Source organism: Phaenicophaeus curvirostris, chromosome 2 (genome assembly GCF_032191515.1).
Source record: "Phaenicophaeus curvirostris isolate KB17595 chromosome 2, BPBGC_Pcur_1.0, whole genome shotgun sequence".
In the NCBI taxonomy this organism is placed as follows: Eukaryota; Metazoa; Chordata; class Aves; order Cuculiformes; family Cuculidae; genus Phaenicophaeus; species Phaenicophaeus curvirostris.
In genome coordinates, this window is record NC_091393.1 from 104,066,498 (window position 1) to 104,089,861 (window position 23,364).

Consider the following 23,364-nt stretch of genomic DNA (forward strand, 5'->3'; position numbering starts at 1 on the left):
CTTAGTGATGCATTTGTCACACCAGAAGGATGGGACGTCATCCAGAGAGACTTGGAGAAGTTGGCCTGCGAGAACCTTATGAGGCTTACCAAAGCCAAGTGCAAGGTCCTACACCATGATCAGGTCAATTCCAAATTTCAGTATGTGATGGGGAATGATGTGATTTGAGAGCAGCCCTGCAGAGGAAGACTTGGGGATGCTGATTGATGAGAAGCTTGACACGAGCCGGCAGTGTGCACTCGCAGCCCAGGCGGCCAGCTGTGTCCTGGGCTGCATCCAGAGCAGTGTAGACAGCAGGTCGAGGGAGGTGATTCTGTCCCTCTGTTCCTCTCATGTGAGACCTCACCTGGAGTACTGTGTCCATTTCTGGAATCCTCAACATAGGAAGGATATGGAGCTGTTGGAATGGGTCCAGAGGTCCTACAAAGATGATCAGAGGGCTGGAGCACCTCCCATATGAGGACAGGCTGAGAGAGCTGGCGTTGTTCAGCCTGGAGAAGAGAAGGCTCTGAGGGACCTTATAGCGACCTTCCAGTACCTGAAGGGGCTACAGGAAAGCTGGGGAGGGACCTTTTACGAAGGCTTGTAGTGATAGGACTAGGAACAATGGAGATAAACCGGAGAAGGGCAAATTTAGACTAGACATAAGGAGGAATTTCTTCACAATGGGGGCAGTGAGGAGCTGGCACAGGTTGCCCAGGGAAACTGTAGCTGCCCCATCCCTGGAGGTGTTCAAGGCCAGGTTGGATGAGGGTTTGAGCAGCCTGATCTAGTGAGAGGTGTCCCTGCCCATGGCAGGGGGCTGGAACTGGATGGGCTTTAAGGTCCCTTCCGACCCAAACTATTCTATGATTCTATGCATAAATATGGCCGAGCAGTTTATGAGGACTAAAGACTGAAACTGCATGATTTTTAAGGTCCTTTCTAACCTAAGCCATTCTGTGATTCTATGAAAAAGACTTTTTGTGTCTTACGAGCCTCTTGCTTTTGCTGGGGGCACAGGAAGGCTCCTATTCTGCTTTCTAAGGCGATTTTTAAAGGGAGAGGTATGCTACAAAGACGCCTTTTATCTTTTTCCAGCCAGCCAGGCGGTTGTTTTTATAATAATGCAGGCAAGGCGTCTATTCGGGAGGCTGACGGAGGTGGCACCCGTCTCCCTGCTGGAGGAGCGTTCAGTGGCCGGGGTGGCGCTGCGTCAGGCGCGCCCCCGCCCTGCGCGTCCCCGCAACCGCCCTGCGCGTCCCCGCCAGCCCAGCACGCTCTGCAGCAGCAGGGCTGCGGGCAGCCCCTGGTCCCCGCCGGGCATGCATCACTGACAGCCGCAGCCGGAGGGGACAGCGCCTGCGGAGACATGGACAGCCAGCAGAGCAGCTGGAAGGACAAGGGTATCGCTTTCCACCTTTTTTTTCCCCCCTTCTTTTTTTTTTTTGCTTTTCTCAAACGCTAAAGATGCTGCGTGTTGCTTTTAGCGAATATCACATACGTATTTATTTGTGAGGTGCATCCGGAGATGTAAAATCTGTTTGTACAAGGTGAAATTGCTGCATGGAAAATGGTAAAAGCTTTAGGTTGAAACAGGTAAATGCAGGCAATGCGGAAGAATAAATGATTTATGGAGGTGAAAGAGCTTGTGTGACACTGCAGATCTCTCGCAGCCCTGCCGAGTGTGTTAAAGAATAGCTCAGTTTGGAGCGCGCTGCAAAAATACCTGCATTTAGCTGACGTTCCTTTGAAATTCCTAGATTATTCATGATTTAACAATACTGTTATTTCAAAAGAATGTAGCCCCTGCAGTCGCTGTAGCTTAATTTTAATGGGGAGAAATTACACGCAGGCTGCAGCAGGGAGGGTTGTTTTTTTTTTTTCCTGTTTGGCATAGCGTGTTTGGAGCCTGCCCTTAATCACGTCTCCTTTGGATTTTTCATAGTTCTTTTGGATTCTAGGTAAAACTCCATCTGATTTTTTCATATTTTACAGCCACAATATCAGATTGGTTTAGGTAAATAAGTAGCTAATCTTAAATTAGTGTGGTTCCGACCTTTGTTCCTGTAACCACCAATGGGAGATCAGTGGTGTAAATCTCCATGGATCATTATATTAGTGCTCAGTGTGTAAGAGTTTAAGCCCTATTTGAATACATAATCTTCAAACATTTATCAACCTAACAAGCTTTAAAAAAATTTTAATAATCTCTAGATACTTCTTAAAGGGCCCTGTCGTACTTGGTGCTTGTACTTGTGAAGGCTTCTTTTTTTTATAACTATTGTTTATGATCCATGTTTTTTTCCCACTTGGACAAGATTGGCAGCTGTCTAGAACCCATAGAATGCTCTAGCAGAACCTAAATATGTAGCAAAAAAGCCATGGGGGTGGGGGGGAAACATTGCCCCTGCAAAACAAGCTTCTAAATGATCTAATCTTTCATTAAAGAGCTTTAAAATATTTGAGAAAAAAATATGCTGCAGCGTTTAGTAGTCTGTTATTGATGTGTAGCTGCTTAAATCTTTGGCACTCCATATGTGAGGCCTGAAATTCTTGGTGTTGGAGGAGAAAAAAAAAAAGGAGGTGAAGTCAAAAGGGTTTTGTAAGAATTGAAAGTCAAGTTAGCTTTGGGTATTAAATACAGTATATATTTGGGTATTATATATAATTGGTCCAGTTTTCAGATTTTCTTTTACAGCTGGACAGGCAGGGTTAGTGGTGGTCTGTTCCTCACAGCAACTGAAAGCAAACACTTCCAAGGCTACAATTTGTGATGTGGAGAATAGTTGAGTCTGTCTTGATTTAAAAATCAACAAATTGCCTGTCATGAGCATGCTTGTACAGCACGCTTCGGGGGGAACACACGAACTATGTGGAGTCTGGACTGACGGCTTCTTTGCAAAATGCAGACCTGTCTAGTGTGTATTGGAACTGGCCTTAAACAAACAAAGCAAACCTGAGCCCATCGTGCTTGCCGATTTTGTGCTGGTGTAAGTGCTTCAAAGCAGGAGTTTAAATTCTTCTTCCTCCTCCTTTGTTTTTACATGGTGGCATTGCTTTCGGTGTGGAGGAAGTTGGTTTAGTGCCTGTTTCTCCCCCCAAGGAAGTCCCTACTGCCCTGAGGTTAAATTATACTTTAACTTGTAGAGATAAGCTCTAAAAGAAAATGGAAGTAGTGCAAAAAGGTGTTTTTCTGGGGAAGCAGAAGAGTTTGGTTCCTGTCCTTTTGCAACTGCTCTTGAAGCCTGGTTTAGTGTGGTTTCTGATACCATGTTTGCAATGAGGCGAAGATGTCTTGTTTTGTGTGTTCTTCCTTCCTCAAGTTGTGCTGCAGTGGTATGAAAAATAGTGGGTAAAGTTCAGGCACTGATTACACTATTCATCTTGCCCCAAAATAAATAGAGAAGCAAATAATTGCAACATGCTTCTTTCTATGCTAAAAAATAACCTTAAAAAAATATAACTATCAAATCTAAACCCAGAGAGGAGCCAAAAGTAAGGTTCATAGTTAAACTTTACAACTAAAACACTACTTTCTAATTAATATAATCCTAAACTTAGTTATAGTCTGCATTTTTCTTGCACTACAGCCATAGTAGTTGAGGAATGAGCATAGTGAAAATGTTATAACCTGCAATATTGATTAATACCTGTGGTATTGATCATCTAGATGGACAGGATGAAATAGGCTTACTGTGGAGATGGCATGACTTCTGGTTTTAGCAGTTTTAATGACACCTCCATAGATTAATTGGTACTAAAATGTCTAATGTTTATTTATTTATATTATTTCAATTAATTTTTAGGTTTTAATGGCAGAATAATGCTAGTGGAAGGGGGAGCACCATAGCTATGCTCCAGGCTATCCCATGATTTTTATTTTATTTTATTCTTTTTAGTTAACGTGCTGAAAATCTGTCTGAATTCTGGTTCATAATAGTTAAAAGATGGAAAAGGTAACCTAGGTTTGTGCAGCCCTTGAGCTTTTAAAATTTTTCTCATGAGCAGTCAGGGCTTTGGAGTGGTTTTCCCAGTTCATACATTGTGCACACCTGCCTAAGTATAGGATTAAGTAGAAATGAAAGACAAGTACTTCTTTGGCTCATTAAGAATTGTTAGATGGTATTTGCATTTTGAGGGGACAATCTGGTAGTGTTGGACTTCGTTTTTGTTTTAGTGTGTACGTGGGGCATCTGTGTCGCATTTTCTTGCTGTACCAAGTCAAATGCGTTTGGTGCAGACTTGTTTTCTGACCTCTGGGATCCAGTTAGACAAGCCTGTCCGTCCCACTGGACGTGCCACTCCTGTGTAATGCCTGTCCCTTGGACAGGGAAAGCTCTGTTGGTTTTCATCAGCTCCACGTGCTTGGTATCATGTGCACTCATGCCAAAGCCACCCAGTTTCACCAGCCAGGGGTTGTTTTGTTCTTGACTCGTGACAAGGCAGTTGAGGACCAAACTGGCTTCTGACACATCTGATCCTATTGCCACGTCTGGTAATAGGAGGCTTGAATTTTGTGGCCCAGTCTGTAACTGCTCCTGCTTCAGTTGTTGGCTGAGATTTTAAATGGTCATCCTGATGTAGGAGATCTTTAAAATGGTGGGGCTCGTGCTTGGCAGACCATGATTGCTGGATGGTTGGTGGCTTCTCCTTGGCCTTGGTCTGTCTCCAGCTGGGGCTGCTCCACACTGGGCTTAACCAGGCTTTGGAAGAGAAAGTGCAGGGTCATGTCTTGCCTGCTGGATTCCGTGTATTGAAAAAAAAAAAAAAACAGTGGAAAACCTGAAGATCAGTGTCATTGGGAAATGGGAAGTTTATCTAGCGTAACTAGAAGATGCCTCTCTAAACAGAAATCCACAGCAATTTGCCTGTTTGTGGTCATGTACTGGTTTTTGCCAGCCTAGAATGAATTTTCTTTGTGGCAGCCTGTATGGTGCTATGGTGACGGTTGTCACTGTGTACTCCAGATGGATTTGAAAGCTGCCCATTCTAAATGCTTCCATTACATTTCTGTATTAGCACAACGCTGCCTGTTCTCAAATAGATCCAGAAAGGCTCAGACTTGTGCTTCTACACCCTTTTTACTATTATGTGAAGAATGAAAGGTAAGCTGAAATTCTTTATAGATTACAGAAAGGTTCCAGTGTTACAGCCATTGTCCATACAGCGTTTGTAAATCGTATACTGTTTGCATTTTTTTTTAAATTTTCCTCCTCCTCTCACACAAACAGCCTTTCTTCTGCGCTCAAACCCGTTTTTTGTTTGCTTCCAAATACTGGGATAGAGAGCGGTTGTTCGTAGTGACGGCGAGTCCCTTGCTCCACAGCTGCGTCGTTCCAAGGACTCAGCGCGGGGGCAGCCATTGGCGGGTCCCTTGCGAGGTTCCGCGCGGGCAGGCAGTTGCGTAGCTCTGCCGACCTCTGGGCGCCCTGGCAGGAAGTGAAAAGGCTCCGGGTAGTCAGCTGTGCGAGCTCTGGGTGCGTGCAGGCGCGCTCAAGATGGATGCCAAAATGGGTTAGTCCCTTTTTCTCCGTTTTCTTTCATAGAGGGGAATTCGGCTTGCTTGTAGGTCTCGAGGCTTTTAATTTCTCTTTCTATAAATAAAAAGAGGGTTGCTCAATTCAGGCTGTTTTTTAAAAAGAAGAGGATTATCAGGCTAAATATTAAACCACTTGATTTTGTCAGCCAAAACCGAGACAAATTGTTCGGTTTTAATTTAAATGTCTGTTAAAGAAAGGAAAGCCTTCAAAAAAACCCCAGAAAACAAGAAATAGAGTGATAAAGCTCTCACAGCACTTGCTTTAAAAGCAAAATGTAATTGGATGAGTTCTGCATGTAAGGCACGGATGCTAGCAGTGCTATTTTTAGACGTGCCAAGTGACAGTTCGTGCTTACCAAATGTAGGCAGCTGTTCTTGCTTTAGAATAGGCTAGGAATACTCACATTAAATGTACAAGATTGTAGTTCATATTGTATAAAATAAAGCTTAAAATGGTTTCCTTGAGGAAAGATACAGCTTGGTGGGGCTGTTCCTGAGGATCATTTGGGGTTTCTGTTTTCCTGTGGGGTTTTTTTATCTGCAGTGAATATCTTGTGTGTAAGTTAAAGCCAGAAAGCTGCTTCTAGTAATGCTTTTAATCTTTTACTTCAGAAAAAAAATGCAAGTGACTGTTTCTGATCTATGTGAGAATATAAGTAAATTTCATCCTGTACTGGGCTGAAAAACAATCATTTTTTTTCACTGATTTTTAATCTTGAATTTTCCTTTGAGGAATTTACGATGAAACAAGATACATGTGTCATGACGCTGAGGCTGATTTGGTGGTGTCTCAAATGGAGGGGGGGCAGCGGGGAAAAGGGCTTCATGGGCAGTTTTACTCTGGTCTGGGAAGTCCAAGCTTGGACTTCTTAGTGGTTATGGAGAACAAAAGACTGGAGGATGAGTGGCTAGAGGCCATATGGCATCTGTGGTGGTGTGGTTTTAATCCCAGCAATTTACCTTTGCTTCTCACGTTTTGGAAACTGTCATACAGGCTAATTGCTATCTTTACAGTCCTTATAGCGGCTTCAGGTATGATGCAGTGCTGCTTATAATAAATTATTTACTATGGAGCTCTAAGACCCTACTGTCAGCTTTAAAACTGTGTTACAGAGGAGGGAATATCTCATTTACAAATGCCACGTGCAAACAGGGAGAAATAGAGCTCATCCTTAGCATGTCACTTGATATGGGAGCAGCACCCAAACTTCAGTGTGTGGATGCTCAAATTGCAGCATTTAAAACAAGTATGGTTTTTCAGAAAGAAATTATTTTTTTCAAAGATTTCTTGCATGATTTAGGAACAGAAAATCTACCAACTTTTTTTGGCAAGACAGTTTTGAAAATGTCACCAAGTGTTACGGATACTTGCAGCTCAGATTAGAGTTGCAGTTTACAACAATTTTTGGCTCACAGTTCTGTTCTAAGCTTTGTTTAGCTGCTAAACTTGCTTAATGTAAGGGGTACAAAGGCACCGATAGGCACTTTTGTGGCAAGAAGCGTAATCAAACAAACTAAAGAAAATGTTACATTTAGGGGATATAGCCCATACATAAGCAGTTCTATGATGGCTTTGATTCTTCTGTTTGTTTGTTTGAGTTTACAGATGTTAAGGAAAGGATGTCTTGCTTAGAGCCGCGTTTGTTTGACAGGGAAAAGAAAAGTGCAGCTTTGTAACATGAAGAGACCCAGAGGAATAACAGGTCGGGAGGCTGCATGGATAGGTTGGGCTGCAGTTTGATGAGGCCTTGGTGCTGTGCTGAGGGCAGGAGTGTCACCTCCTTCAGCTGGCCGCTCTATCTCTTGCCCCATATGTCTGTGGAGTCAGATGGTGAACTGCATCCAGAATCTGATCTGGCTGGCTGCATAGCTTTTATTTATTTATTTATTTTAGTGCTGTAGCTGTCAGCAGCACAGAGAAAACCAGGCTGGTTCTGTGTGTGGCCGTGCAGAGGAAAGGAGTGAGTGGGATTGAGCGGTGGGAGAGGGGTGAGGCTGTTTATAGCAGTTTTGGTTTATGATGTTTTAAGGTGTTGGTGCAACTTTAACCTGATTCAGTCTGTAGAGCTGCAGGAAACCTCCGCAGAAATGTGAATTAAGTATTTGAATCAATCATTTTGCATTATGAAAATGGTGGGTTTAAGGTTCTGGCCTGGGTGCTCATCTTTCCGGTGACTGGCTGCTCAGTGTGGTTTCCCTACAGAAATAATTAGGAATTGACTTCATCTTCTCAAAAGTTGTGAAATGGCACTATTGCCCCAGTGGCATTTTTGTGTTGTACTTACAAAGGGATTTTGCAGACTTTGCCCTGTGCAGGCTACTTAGCGTTTAATGTTGGTGCATTATCACATTTTCATCCTGTAAGAAATAACAGCAAAATTACATTTATTAATTTTTTTTACAGTAATTCAGGGTGAGAATCTATTCTGAATTGCAGCATGCTATTTTACAGTTAACTTTGGTGATGTTTAGGATGAGATAGGATTGCTACGCTTGCGTTGTAATAATTTTTCTATACTTTGAGTTCTGTATCTAATAACTCTTTATTGCTATTAACAAGCAGTTTTGATGCAGAAGAGGAATTTGCTCTTGTGAAAATCTAGTCATCTATAGAAGTAGAAACCATAAAGAATTAGTTTTATTGTGTGATAAGACACCACAAAGTATGAAACTAGACTAGATGCCCTGTGCCCAGTTCTGTACTCCATAAGGGAGAATGACATTTCCAGATTGTCTGAGTTTAGTAAGGTAAACAACCAGATGCAACAGTGCCTCAAAACAAGTAAATCTGCAGTGGATGTATTAAGCCATTACGTATGACTTGCATGATGGTGTACCTTTCTCTAAACGGTGATGCTAAAAATGGAATAATACTGTGTTTTCTCATGAAGTTTGCTAAAGGAAAAACTAAGCTTGGTTTACAGGTGAAGTGTTTTGCCTTGTAGCACAGCAGATTTAGTGTGGATTGAAATTTGAGTGAAATTATTCCCTCTTGATGGCTCAGTCTGTCACCCATAATCAACATTATAAATTCCAGTGGCAATGTCTTCAGTCAAAAGGAAACAAAGTGAACTATGAATGAGTCTCAACTTGTAAGGGTGTAATGGTTTAGGGATCTGTTAGTGTCTTGTCGTTTGTCCTAACAGGGGATTGGAATCAATCTCTTCAGTGAGTGACCTCCACAAAATGCGCAAAAATAAAATGAAATTTAGGACAAACTATTGTGGTTCTGGTGCAGAACATGGCACAGTAGTTGAAGAGATTAATTCTGACATTGCTTAAGGGCAGAATTGTTCTTAAATTTTACCAATTACATTTGAGGTAATCCTAATAACAATAATCCCAATAATCTGAAATCCTATGCAGAATCAGTACTAAAATAACCTATTTCTAGTTGTAATTTCAGCCCTGGTTTGACAGTGAGATCACGAGTTCCATCCTTGATGATTCTCAGCAGTCAAATGAATTGTGTTTTACTGTTTTCATATGGATGCAAAAGGTATCTCGTTCTAATTTCTTGCCTCTTTTAAATTCTAGTTGTTGACCTCCTTTACTGGCGAGACATTAAGAAGACGGGAGTGGTGTTTGGTGCCAGCTTGTTCCTGCTGCTTTCATTAACAGTGTTCAGCATCGTGAGCGTGACTGCTTACATTGCCTTGGCCCTGCTCTCTGTGACGATCAGCTTTAGGATATACAAGGGAGTTATCCAGGCAATCCAGAAGTCTGATGAAGGCCATCCGTTTAGGTGAGGCTTTTCTTTTGATTAAGACAAAGTGTGTTGTTTTGGGGAAGAGTAGTATTGGTACTGTTAGAAACAGTAGATGGCATATGCCGTAATATGTTGCATAATAATATAAATTGTCTTTGTACTGAAAAATCTGCTACCTAACCTACGACTGCTCTTCTTTCAGTTTTTCTCAGCAGGCAAACACAGTGGTAAAGAAAGTTAATTGAGCGCTTAGTACAGGTGATTTCCTTGGGAATGCTAGAGTGTCTTAAGTTACATTGAAAAAAAAACTTGAACACTTCAACCTAATGGAGAAATACAAGTGTTTTAGAATGGTATGGTCTTCAGAATGTGAACCAGAGGCAGATGATGTACCAAATAGAAAGAGTACTCAGGAGAACGCAGCACTGTCAGTGCAATGTATTTAGCAAAAATCAGAATAAATATAGCAGGAGATAATTTTATCTTTTGGAATTTTTTGAACAAATACTCTTAAAATTTGTGGTTTAATATGTAGCAGCATAGCTGTCTTCTCCACATGCAAGGCTGCCTTGTCATCAACAGAGTCCAGGTTCACTGCAACCTGCCCAGATCAGAAACCCAGAAACTTGGACTCTGAATTCTAAGGCTTGAGGAGTTGAATTGAGGGTTAATTTAGGTCCTCAAACCAAGCTCTTTGCTTTAAGTGATGAGCTAAATCCTTGGGGCATGCCATGTGTGCACTTCCCTTCGGTGTGGGAATATGGTATCCGTGGTATGCATCCTTTCCTGGGTGGAGTACAGTGGTACCCATTATTGCAGAGCAGCATCTTAAGAGAAATAGAACCATATTAATGTGTTGAAGTAATTACTAAGAGTGCATGGTTCCTGTTCCCATGACATTACTGTCCCTCTCTGCTCAGCCTTGCTGCTCTCCTTTTATAAATCAATGAAGTGGTTCCATCTCAGCTTCCCTTACTCCTTTCAGAAACTCCTGCTTGCCCTTCTATTTACAGCTCTCTGACTAATTTTGTGGTGTTTACATCTCAGTTTCCCTTGCTCCTTTCAGAAACTCCTGCTTGTACTTCCATTTGCAGCTCTTTTACTAATTTTGTGGTGTTTACAATCATACATGTCCTCTTCCTCTCATCTTCAGTAAGGCAAAGTAAAATGTTTTCTTGGGTTGACTTCCATTATTCCCTGACTCTGGGGAAAAAAAAAAAAAAAGAGAATTTGCTTGCAAGCTTAGATCTGAAATAGAAAAATCCATCTGAACAATTTGCACCCATGTTCAATATTGCACTGTAAAATACTACAAAAATAGTTTTGTAAGCTTAGGTTTTTGGGGTATATTTTTTTGTATGGCCATCCTATTCACCCTCATTAGGTTGATTACTTCCCAGCTGAGATCCTATTTGCTCTGTCTACCCAGTAGTGCTCTTTGGTATCCAAACAGCATTTCCAGGTTTACCAGTTCAGTTCATTCTTAGCAAGAACAAGAAAAACTTGTTTTACCTGTGCTCTTCCTGCTGTTGATTTCTAAAAATACTGATATTTATAAGAAGCTTACAGGCATTTTTGTCCAATGTACCTGGTTGCTTACTTTGTATAGCTTCAACTACAAGAAAGGTATTTTTACTTGAATTTAGTTTGACAGTGAAGAGCATATCCATGAGATCAATTTAATTTTTGATTCAGGTTCTGAGTATCTTGATAATCAGTTGAGAAAGGGTGTGCAGACTCAAGCTAAATGTGGATTGCAGAATGTAGTAACCATCTGTAGTAACCATTTAAAATACTCTGATTTGTTTTGGACTTGCCGTAAGGCCATGTTTTGCTTTGCCTTAAACGACACGTATAGGAGCCTCCACTGTGCAGTTTTAATTAAAAAAAAATAAATCAAACCCACCCCAAAGTAGAATCCCACCTTAAACAAAAGTAGAAGTTTAACAACTGTAGTCACTGTAAAATGAGTGCCCCGCTCCTTCTCCCTTCAATATGCAAATTAGATAAATTATTCTCTATTAAAAAGTCTGAATTGCCATTGCCATAGCCACAGCCACTACAGATAAAAGTCACAGTGCAATGAAGACTTAACCAGACAGGGGCTTGTATCTTTTTGTTAAAAGAACTGCTATCATTAACTATACAGCGTTTTTTTAGCAAATGATGAAAAACTGGCTCATTTTACCATGCCTTAGTGCATTTATTACAGCTTAATGATAATTTCAGAAGTGCCTTCCCAGAGGTATGAATGGATAAGTTGCATTTGTAGTGGTTTTTTTGAGCTGAGAAATCCAGGAGACATGTAGAATATTAGGCCGTATCATACAACATGCAAAACAGAGAATGACACACACCTCACATCCCCCAGACTCTCTGTCATTTTTTTTAAATACATATTGGCCTTAGCATGTGCTGTAATGTATTAAACTAATGAGGAGTAGGAGAAGACTTCAAACGCCCAGGTGTATGTGTTGGTGGTGCTGGACACTCTTCTAGCCACTCACTAGCCTTGCCCACTCACACACGTGTTGGCCAGCACACCTTTGTGCCTAGTCCAGGTAAGAAACCGTGTGTGACTTAGTGAATGCGCTAGCACAACATAGCAGTAGCAGCAAGAAAGAAACATATTTCCCATTTGTTCTAAGAGGTTGTGGTGTTTTTAGTAAGCTTTTTTTTTACCTTCTAAGAATAACAGAATAACTTAGGTTGGTTCTGTTCTGTTCTTTTAGCGTTCCTCATACAGTGAGGTTTTGGTTTTCTTTTCTCTTTATAACATAAAAAAATGTATATTTATATTATGTATATAACATGTAATGTGTTTGGTGGCACTGGTACAGTAGTGAAGTTTCATAAGCTGTTCTCTCTTGCAGGGCTTACTTGGAGTCTGATGTAGCTGTGTCTGAAGAGCTCATTCAGAAATACAGTAATGTTGTGCTCGGTCACGTTAATGGCACAGTCAAAGAGCTGAGGCGTCTCTTCCTAGTCGATGACTTAGTGGATTCTCTGAAGGTAAGTTTCTTTCAGCAGCTGATAGAGCAGCCTCATGTAAATAGATGCCTTGCTGACCCAGGTTAGCAAAGCCTACTAGTACTTACAAACATGACTGAACAATAGCACCTTTGGCTCTGCATAAGTAAACACTTGAGTTCTTGTTTGCTCCTTGGAAGTGCTAGGCCTTTGTGTTTTTCAAGAAGTACAGCTTTCTGTTAGCCACAGTGAGTGGAATATAAAGTGCTTTGTGCAGTAATATAGTGGGTAACTATCTGTACTTTATTTTGACAGTATAGTGAAAGCGAATGGGAAGCTGAAATAAGCTCCAGCTGTGCACAGTTCAGCTGTTACACCTTCTTGCTGGTGCTAAACAGCAGACATCTTTTAAGAAAACAAGACGCTGCTCCAGTATGGATGTTCAGAATGTGTGACTAGCATAAATCTCTGTCGTTCGGGCTAGCTGGGCACAGTCTGGTTTTGTGTGTGTTTGCTTCTGTGCTGAAGGCAGCAGGTGGTTTGTGTACCAAGTACTTGCCTTAAACAGTAGGAATTCTTGTGTCCACATTTATTTTGCTGGAAGAGTGGGGACTGAGTGATGCCCTTGGTTTACTAGGAAGGTGGAAACCAGTTTCAGTCCCTGGATTTGGATGTGAGTAGCTGTTTCTTTAGTGACGTAAATTGCTGAAATGGATTCTGCCAGTTACTCTACTTAAAGCATGCTATACTGCCCAACAGATATCTTGAATATGTCCAAGTAGTATTTAAAGGGATTTATTGAAGGTGGCAGCGGATAATTGACAGGTAATAACAATGACAATAATAATAGTACTTTAAAAAAAAAAAAAGGCTGAAAACCCTTCAGTTTTGTTCTGTGAGAATTCTCTCCCTTCGAGCTAATTGCCTTTCTTCATTTTTCAAACAATTGTTTCCTTTACTGAGTACAATGTGTTGTCCATGTTTTTTTCAGCTTGCTTAATCTTCTTGAAATAAAGTTACATTTATCTTCCAGTAAAATCTCTTACTTAGGGCTTTGTAAAGTCTTTTGAATTGTTGTGGGGTTGGGGTAAGGAGTTTCTAGTAAAACTTGCAGAAAAATGGAAGGCTGTGATGAGAGTCTTTTGTTATATTTGTAAACAGAAATCAGAGGCAGACCTCAGAATCTTACCCAGAGTTTCTGTATCCAGTTTCTTAATCTGCTTCAGCTTAAGCACTGTGAAGAGTCAGTGCTGTAAATGTTGTAGCTGATGTTGTGCAGGTTGCCTGCAGTAAGGGTCTTTTCCCTCTGGAGAAAGAAAGGATTATAAGGCTGTCAGGTTTTTACCTGGCATCTGCTGCTCATGGTGAAGATTCGTTTTCTCGAATAGGAAAGAGGAGATGGGATATTAGCCTGGGGATTCATGCAATAATCTTCCTGCTCCTAGAGGGTTGTGCAGTAAAAGCACTTTTATGAGGTAGCTCTGTGTTCTTATTTTCTGGTTGTTTTTCTGGACAAGATTGGTGCTGTGCAATCATTTTTTAGCAAAATAGCTTAAACAAGGCTGGTAGTGTCTGTGCCTTGCCAGTGTTTCCACACAGGGATTGCATTTTGATGGCTAAACGATGTGGTCAGCACTATCCATGGGTTTGGTCTGTAAGAAGCTGTAGTCTCACCTTCATGTATAAGTGACCAGGTACTTTGGTTTCATCTCTGCAGCTTCTCAGGACCACAGCCTTGACCAAAGGAATTACTGTTACGTGGCTAGAATGCATTTGATAACTTAAACTTGGTGAGGGAAGGAGGAAAGCAACATGTTCTGTGATTATTTTGTTTTCTAAGGGCATTTAGTTCAAAGAAAAGTTGTTTTGCTTAAGTTATATTTGGATCTGATTAGACAACCTCACAGACAAACTTGTAGTCACAAGGTCACTTTTATTTCTTTAATAATTAAGCCCTTTGTGATAACTTATCTTATAACTTCATCTGAGTTATAAGAATTTCCACACCATTTGTTCAGAGATCAAAATCCCTTGCAGTAAGGGAAAAGGAAGCAGTGAACAGTCAGCTGCTGTTTCAGTTAACACTCATCTAAAAATCAGGCCTTTCAAAGGAATTATGTTAGAAGCACAATTAATCCCACTCAGAATGTCTTCAAGGCACTCTAATCACTTCTAAAATACAACTGTATATAGGAAAGACGCGTTTATTCAGCTGAACTAATCCATTTCCCCTCTCTGCTCCTGACATTTAAGAATTTTTATATAGGTTAATTAGACTAATTTATGGTGGCTGAGAGCAACAATTGTATGAAACCAGTGAATGTCAAGGCAGACCATCAGCACAGGATACTGATTTTGAAGAGTTTGTGCTTGAGGAGACCATTCAGATGCTGGAGTTTTATGTAGCACAACGGCCCTTGTTTAAAAAATGTCTTGGCTCATCTAGCTTAAACATCTTCAGTATAGGAAACAGCATGTTTGTGTATAATTAATGTTAGAGGTTTTTGTGTAGAAAATGTCAGTGGGTCAGTTTATTGTAAGAGTTCTGGCTGTAAAGTCTGTCTTGTTAAGATTTTTTTTTTTTCTTCATTAAACAATGCTTCAGTCGTGGAAGCCTTACGAAAGACTCTTAAATATTTATGCAGCACAAGGAGAAGCTCCTCGTGGCTCTTGAGGAGCAGTTCCACAGGATCCCTTGCCAGAGAGTCCCAGGAGAAGCTGCCCTTTGTACAGAACATGGCGATCCCGTGCTTCACCCCGGCTGCGCAATGGTGGCTGGGCTGGCACTGGGGCACAGTTGCTTTCAGTTTGTCATTGCTCAACTGGGTTTTCTGAGAAACGGAGCTCATTGCTGTATTTGAACTCTGCTGTAGTAAAGAAACTTATAGATGGACATTTCAGGATTTGCCGTTAAATTGCATTGTGCTTTGGGTGCTGGGGAGTCATTAATCATTGGAACAAGGCAAAACTCCAGTCCATGGATCTACTGTTTTTTTTACTGGTTTATGTATCGTTGTGGTGTTCAGGCTGATCTTGGGCCCTGTGCTCCCCGTCTGTCCTGAGTGTGTGGAAAGAGCAATGTTACCTTTGTAGGTCAATCCTGGGATACCTGTTGCTTGCTTTTTTCATCTTAGAGCTTTAGGTGCTTAGACATGTTTCAGGCCAGCCTTTTTGTGTTTGTAAGGTTCTTTTGAGTTTGTCTCATTTCTAAGGGAAAAAAAGGAGTTGTGGGGAGGGGGTTTCTGTGGTTTTGCAGAACTTGCTTTGGTAGCCCCAGCTTTCTACACGGCTGACCCTTAGTGAGGGGGGCTGGTCCTGCTGGCCCAGCAGGAATGAGGGAAGTGGAGTAAATGCTGTGTTATGTGGAGCTCTTTGTTGTTAGACCCTGATGCTGCTCTGGGCAGGCTTTAGGAGAAGCAAAGCCTGTGTCAGTCAGGTGTTAACTCCTGGATTTTGATCTTTCTTGGGCCATAAATGCAGTTCTTCCTAGATTGGATGGTTCTGATGATTGTTGGACTTTGGGAATGATTCATATCTATTACCCCTCTGCCTGCATAAAGTCAGATTTTCTGACTTGGTCATAGTCTCCCGCAATATTCCTGAACATTCACTTGGCTGGGGTGGTGTTTTGGTCTGGTAATTATGCTCATGCAGGGATCTTGGAGAGTTGTCTGGATGATTTTGCTGGCAGACTGAGTTCACTGAATGTACAGCCTGCAAGACGCTCTTTCTGAGTGATCCCAGACCTGGAGATTTTTTTCTGCAGTAAAACGTGCTGACTCCGCTCTCTTTGGGGAGGGAGGTGTGGTGCATGCATAACTTGCTCTGAATGGAAAGGAAAGTATTTGCTCCATTAAAGTACCTTGGGCACAGAGGCGGGCAGCCAGCTCCCACCCTGGTGTTGCGGGGAGCAGAACTGGGCCAAGGTTTGAGTGAATCATGAGGGGGTTTAGAGAAATCTGCTTACTTCTCGATAAACCTGCCAAAATCCTTCATGGGAATGCATTCAATGGTAACATTGCAACCTTGTCTGAGGGTCAGCTTTGTGTCTCTGGTGCTGCTTGTGTCATTTCTAGAAAGAACTGACGGATAAAGCACTGTATCATTTGCAATTAATCCTGCTGTGTTTTGAATGGAACCAGCTTCAAATAAAGCTTTGGAAGTAAACTTCATTTCATCACAGGGGTCATGTAATTAAACTTGCATTGATTGTCATGCCCTTATCTTACTGTTGGCTGTTGATTTTGTTTGGTTTGGATATTTTGCATCTTAGGACAAGTTAAAAATAGATGTTTGGATACATAGCTTCTGAGTAACTCTGCTGCAGGCCAGGTCCTTGCTCCCACCCACAGTCCTTCAATGCACATTTTTTCTTTCCAGTGTTTTGCACCCATCTTTTCCTTGTGTGCATCTCCTGCTTATTGGAGTGTTTCACCTGTGATTGGTAACAGTGCCCAGATCTTCTCTCCCTGATGGCAGCAGCAGCCTCCACACCCTCTATGTCCAGCTGTTTGGGGTTTTGCAGAGTCTTGCACAGGAAATAACCAGACATGCTTTATTCGATTAAGGGCTGGGGATCTACTCTTGCGCTCTGTGCAATGCAAAGAGCAAGTCAGTGCTCAACAAGGAATAAGCACTGGTAAATCCATGATGTCTGACATCCAGATCCTGGCTTCTGCTCAGTTTTTATGGGCTGTGCAACACTAGAAGAAACTGGCTAATTTTCCTTAGGGAGGAATCCTGCACAGAAATAGAGCTGGCAGGCGCTGGCTCCTTCCCGCCCCGGCATAGGTCAGAGGTGTGCTTGGGACACTCTCCACCTGGCAGAGGACGCTGAGGGGATTGAACTTGTATGGATCTTTGTGTGCAGGTGGTGGAGCAGAGCAGAGCCTGCGCATGACAGGGGAGCTATATGAGTGCCGGTGGGGCAGGAACGGTGCCTGGGGATGAGTTAGGGGCTGGCATAGGAAGCCAGAAATTACGGTGGTGTGAGGGTTTAAGTGTCTGTTAACAGAAGGACGTCTTTGCTTCTGAATTTCTCTGACTTAGAGCTTCCATTTTTAATATTGACTCTTCTTTTCCTGAATTTCTTAGTACCCAAAGTTCCTGTGTGTGTTTTTAAGGGGGGAAAAAAGTCAAGCCCACCTTGCCCTGTTGGCAGGTTTTTTCCCCAATGTAGTGGGAAACTCTGCCTAGTCAGTCACCACTCATTGAGACCTTAGAGCTGAAGCATGGCTGCGATAGTTGGGTGTTGTAGTTTGTGCTGCAGCCCCATATGTTGGCTGCACTCCTGTGTTGGCTGTTGGGCTGCCATGCAAACAACCTACCTGCTCTCTTACGTTCTGGCTTTGTCACCAAACGCGGTGCCATTTGCCAGCCCTCTAATCTCTTGCTTGCCTGTATTGTTCCGGCTCTTTGAAAGGTGGGAGGTAGGAACTGTGTTTGCCTGTCATTATTTAATGTGGGATTGGAAGTGCTGCATAAAGGCAGGGAGCACTGAGCCCAACAGCTTTGGATCACTGCTGACTCGGGCTGAATTCAGCCCCATGACCTCGCCGCAAGAGGGCACGTATCCTGTTACTAAACTCTTCAGCCATCTTGTCACCCATCTATAATTACCTGAGACAGACAAGAGTAAAGTGGAGTTTGGGGCGGTTTAGTTTCATATGTTTTTAGAGGAATTCTCTCTCACTGGTATGTTCTGATGAGGCAGACTGAGGGCTGATCGCCTTTTTTTTTTCCTTTTTAGTTCGCAGTGTTGATGTGGATATTCACTTACGTTGGTGCCTTGTTTAATGGTCTGACATTACTGATTCTGGGTAAGTGTTTCAAACTGTGTTAAATACCCGGCACACAAAATAACCCTGAAAAAGCACTGAGCTCTGTTGTGAGGCTGTTCCTGTGTTCTTGAGAGTGTAGCAATATGTTATAGCTGCGTGTCCTTTTCTAGCACACTGATAACACTGCAGATGGGTCGTTTTGAATTGCAGTGTTGAATTCCCTGAGATTGCTGGTTTCCCAGACATTGTATCATTTAAAAGCACATTCTGTTGTGCTTGTCCCTGCCAGGGTCGGCCTTACTTGGGTATCATCCCTGTACTGTGACTTAGGAGGCACAAAACTGGCTCTGGACGTGTCCCAATGCAGGGACTGTTTCTTGTATCTCGGAGCAGGCTGGTCTTGGGTGTTGGAACCCAGCTGATGCCAGCAGAAGCCTGAGCATCCTTTTTGAAGAATTTGCATAACCCGCAGTGAAAAAGCGAACTGTGACCAAAAGTGCTGTACTGTTAATGAGACCTGGAGAACAGCCCAGCTGCTCCTTAATAGGGATTATTTAAATTACTGGCCAACGGTTTTTGTATGTGGCTTAGTTATTGCTTTTTCTTGTACCTTTTTGAAAGTAATGTCAAGCTGTGAAAACCAGTCGTTGTTTACCTGAACGCTGTCCCTTGTGTCAATATTTACGCTTTGATGTGCTCTTTTCCAGCTTTGATTTCACTCTTCAGTGTTCCTGTTATTTATGAGAGACATCAGGTGAGTATTTAATGTGATACATTACTTGCTGCATAAAATTATTTCTATTGAGGTAAAACCACAACCAAATAAAACCTTCAGAGCCTTTCAAACGCCGGCCTTTAACCAGGAATCAGTGCCAGGGGCAAAAGAACCAAGTTAACTTTGAAGTCCAGCCTGCGCGTGCTTTCCCTTCCTCCTTTTTAAAGAAAGTGTAGGAAGGCTTCCCCAGCAAACAGTTTTAGTAAAGTCCTGATTAACCTGGAGGCCTTCTCTCCTCTGATGCAGATTTGGTCAGGGCTAAAGCAGCAGTAGGCATGGTGCATTAATCCCAATGCAAATACTTTTAAAACAATTTCTGAAGAAACTTCTTTAAAGCTGATGTTCAGGATTCGTGTCCTTGAAGCCCTGTGGAATTTGTAGCCCTGGCAAAAACAGGAGATGCTTAGCACAGGCTGGTGCTTCTGTGGAGAGAGTAATGTAAAAGAAGGAGCCGAAATAAAATGCATCTGATTGAATTATAGCCGGGCTAGAGCAGGGACTGTCTGCAGCAGGTCATAGCCCAGGATGGGGGAAGCCAGCTCCGGCTTAGCAGTTCCTTCTCCTCTTTCAAAAACAACGCTGCTCACGGAGGCCAACCTGGGGCTTGGGAAGGGAGGAAGAAAAGGCACCGAGCAGATGGTGAAGCCTCTTGGGCTCATCTGCGAGCTCCTAGGAAAGAATGAAGTACTCTGCAGTGAAAGGAAATCCTGTAGCCTCGAGGAAACATGATGGACAATTTGTGTGGCTTAACCCGGGCTCCTCAATCCTCTTGATGAGCTGAAGGCTGCTCTCTGAAGGCGTAAGCTGTTTAGCAGGCCCAGCCCACCTAAGCAGCTTTCCTTCTTCTTGTTGCCTGGAGGAGGCAGAGGAGCCAACTGCCCCTCACCGAAGGCCTTGGTTGTGCACCCTCGCCTTGAGGCGCCCTTGAGCTAGCGACTGGCTTGATGGAACATGCAGAAGCCAGGGATGAATTTAATCTGGTACTTGTCTTCTCTTCCCTGCTGTTGTGTGCATCCTGGAGGCAAAACTAGCATGGGCTCTGGCTGAAGCCACAGGGAGCTCTGACATCGGCCTCAGAAATAACGACAATTGAGCCCCTTCCTTCCATCAGTGTGATTTGTGGAAAGCTTGTTCTGGTGCAGGGGAGTGACTGTTCGGAATTGCTGCTCCCTAACATCTGTCATCTTCTATTTCAGGCCCAAATTGACCATTATTTGGGACTCGTGAACAAGAATGTCAAAGACGCAATGGCTAAGTGAGTTGTGTTTTTTTAATTTCACTTTGTAAGCAATGTTTACATTTCTTGGCATGTGCGGCGCTCCTGTAGGTAACAAATGCATTCTGTGCACAGGACCTGGGAGGAAATCGTCCTTTGTGTAAATTAGGAATGGTTATGAAATCAACTCTTTTCTTGCTGATGCTGTTAAGTTAATCCTATATTATGTCTAATAGGATCTGTGCATTTGAACCATTAGTGAAACCTGAGGCCCTAGGCAGTTGCAATTAAGGGGTGAATTAGGAATTAGCAGTTTCATTGGATTCTGAGTGTAATAGTTTTGTGTAGCTGTGGTAATTGTTTTCCCATGTTGCTGTTTTTAAGAGTATGTTTACGCTGGGTTTTTTGTGGTTGGGTACTCAAATGCTGTTCTTTCTCCTCTCCTGTTCCTCTTGTAGGATCCAAGCAAAGATCCCTGGGCTGAAGCGCAAAACTGAATAAAACGCCTGAAGCAACTTATTGATAGGAAGTTCATCTTTTAAGGGGGAAAAAATACTCATTTGGATTTACATGGGGAGGGTCAGGGAATAGCAAAACCCTTGACATTGCAGTGCAATTTCACAGATCTTTATTTTTTAGCAACGCAGTGTTTGAGGAAAAATAACTGTTTTGACTGCCATGTGTTTCATCATCTTAAGTATTGTAAGCTGCTATGTATGGATCTAAAACTAATCATCTTTCTTTATCCTGTATGCAGCACTGGCTAATACAAAAGATTTGAGAAAGCTGTACATTTTGCTTCATCAGAGGTAGTCCCTGCTGCGTTCTGAAAGAGGTAGTGCAGGTGGAGCGGAGGATAACACTTCCCAGTTTGTGCACTGTGTATGGTCTGTGTAGATTGATGCAGATTTTCTAAAATGAGATGTTTTAGGAGAATATACCATTTTAGCAAGTTTTGAGAAATCTTGCCTTTTTGGTATGAGTATAGCTGTATTGTGATTTTCTTGTTTTATCAATTGCCAATATATATATATATGTGTGTTTCACAAAGCTTAGATCTTTCAGCTACTCCACAGTGCTTCGTACTTCAGAGAATTGAATGATGTCTGGACTAGCTCCATAGCACACAGGCTTCAAAAACTAAAATGTCTCTGTAAACACTAGCGTCTGTTTAGAGTAAACGAGAGAAATGAACAAAGGAGCCTCCATGTATATTAAACAGAAAATGACAGCGTACACTCTGTTGCACAGCCGTACAGTAGCTGAGTTTAAGCAAATAATTCTACACTCTCTCAAACTCTGATTATCTGTGGACCGAGTATCTAATGCTGCAACTGTTGTTTGGAAACTTAAAACCCTGTTATGCAAGACATGATAAATGAAAATCTCTACACTTGCAGTTGAAGCTGTATTGAACTGAGTCTGTGGAATGCATTGTGAAATGTAAAAAAAAAAAAAAGGCAAAAAAAAGCCCCAAAACCCCAAGTATCAATAAAGCTTATAGACATAAAATAATATCGGTATTTTGCTTTCTTGAGGCAAGTTTAATATATTTGTGTTTATTTTGTCTAAGTTCATCGTGATTAAATATCCATTGTACATGGTGGTGGAAGTAGTTGGTCAGACGTGTAGCAATGTGAGTAGATGGATTTTTCCATGATCTCTTTTCTCGGTGCTGTGTGAAGCAGTTTGTTCAGTTCCAGGTACAGATTTGATGTCGCCGATGGCTGTGTCGGCCAGTGATGCTCAGTTCAGCGCTTCCTTCTTGTAGCGCTTGGTTTTTTGCAGTGAGGAGCCCTCTGTGCTGAACACTGATGACCCCTTTTGTCATCGTGCAGCTGTGGCCACAGCTCCGTGACAGGGGGTGGCAGCGTCAGACGCCACCCAAGTGCTGTGAGTTGGTTATTGAAAATTGTGAAAGGTGGAATTTTAGATTCTGCTGAAGGAAGTGAAGTTCCTCGCTTGCTTTTATTTTGAGACAAGAATGTATAATGCCATAGTCTAGTTTGAAGGAAATTGTGAAGCAAGTCCTAATAAGCTTTTCAGATCAACTTGTTGAATCTGATTTAAAAGCTGGACATGGAAAACTTGTATCCAAATTTATTTGAGACACAGATTTTAAATTAATGGCATCCTGACCGTTGAAAAATAAATTCATGCACTAATATTTTAGTTTACAGTTTAGTACATCATTATTTCTGAACATTTTATACATAAAGCCAAACCATATAAACATACATACAAATTAAGTATTAAGACACTATTGCTTTCAGATATTTTTCACATCGCTATTAATTAAGTTATTCTGCCACGCAACTGGTTTTATTTGGGATACAATCAATGTGAAAGGAAGGCAAACATTACAACGTAGGCAAAGAAGGTGCTCACTGACATCACCACCCAACATGATTACATTATTTGATCAAGGTTTCTTTAAAAAAAAAAAAAGACTGCATAGGGACTCTTATTGTGTATCTGATAAACTGATCTGTATAGTAATATAAGGCATTAATAAATTCAATTTTAAAAGAAGGTGATTCTTTGAGGTTGCTGAAGCACTTTTGTGTTAAATGTACATTGATCCACTCTAACTGGACAGTCGTAGCGTCCGACAGCTCCCTGATAGTGGCCATCAGAAGTGGACTGGCAGGAAGATTCCACAGTTCACAATTACATTTTCCTGAACTGAGACTAAAGCACTATTTAACATTTCTTTTCAGAGACTAGCTGCGAGTCTAATGGTTATTTTGGCCTTTATTTCTTTTAATTTACAGTCTTTAAAAGAAAGGTAATTTCTATATATGCTGTTGTTCCACGTCAGAAATGGCAAAAATCCTTTATTTTACCATTGCCTGCATTTTATGCCCCTTTCTAAGCAGTTTCCTTGGAAAAAGTTGAACTTGCCCTCCAGTTCAACTGGTCCCTCTAGTTTTTGGTTTTGACAAAATATTCGTTAGCAAATCTTGAATGGCTTTACTTGCCTTTTCTGAACACCTGCTCCTGCTCTGCTTCCACATCGAGGCAACTCTCCTTTCACCTTCACTCCCTGCTGCCCTCCTGCCCCACGATCCCACAGCCCAGACACAGGCGAGGGGGCTGCATGGGGGGTGAGGGAAGCAATGATGGGGAGAAGAGGCCAAATTTAGGAGAGATTTTGCTTTTCTCAAGGACGGGGAAGTTTTCTGGTATCGGAGTGATTCATTCTCTACTCAGAAGCCGCCCGGTGGAGGGTACACACACTCCCCTCTGGTGATGTGCCAGGTATTTATTCCTTAGAGGTCACTGTGGATGCCAGCAAGAAGTCCCTTGAGAATGAGAAGAATAGAAAAGGGTGATTCCTGCAGGCTTTCAAACCACTTCTAAACACACTGGGTGGCCTCCGCCTGTGGAAAT

The 23,364-nt window shown here is 42.1% G+C and overlaps 1 protein-coding gene across 10 annotated transcripts in view; it reads left to right on the forward strand.

Moving 5' to 3' along the window:
- Nucleotides 1–21,486, forward strand: part of RTN4 (reticulon 4) — a 101,437-nt gene extending 79,951 nt beyond the window's left edge. For 8 of the 10 annotated variants that reach the window (XM_069850249.1, XM_069850256.1, XM_069850248.1 and 5 more), the window contains 6 exons: nucleotides 9,059–9,266; nucleotides 12,104–12,242; nucleotides 17,950–18,019; nucleotides 18,688–18,734; nucleotides 19,952–20,010; nucleotides 20,430–21,486. In XM_069850249.1, coding sequence (XP_069706350.1) covers nucleotides 9,059–9,266; nucleotides 12,104–12,242; nucleotides 17,950–18,019; nucleotides 18,688–18,734; nucleotides 19,952–20,010; nucleotides 20,430–20,472 — 566 coding nt within the window. In that variant the 3' untranslated portion in view covers nucleotides 20,473–21,486. Of the gene's footprint in view, nucleotides 1–1,033; nucleotides 1,386–5,354; nucleotides 5,497–9,058; nucleotides 9,267–12,103; nucleotides 12,243–17,949; nucleotides 18,020–18,687; nucleotides 18,735–19,951; nucleotides 20,011–20,429 lie in introns of those variants that run through there. The other 2 variants (XM_069850252.1, XM_069850258.1) reach the window with 2 other exon arrangements.
- The last annotated feature ends 1,878 nt before the right edge of the window (nucleotides 21,487–23,364 follow it).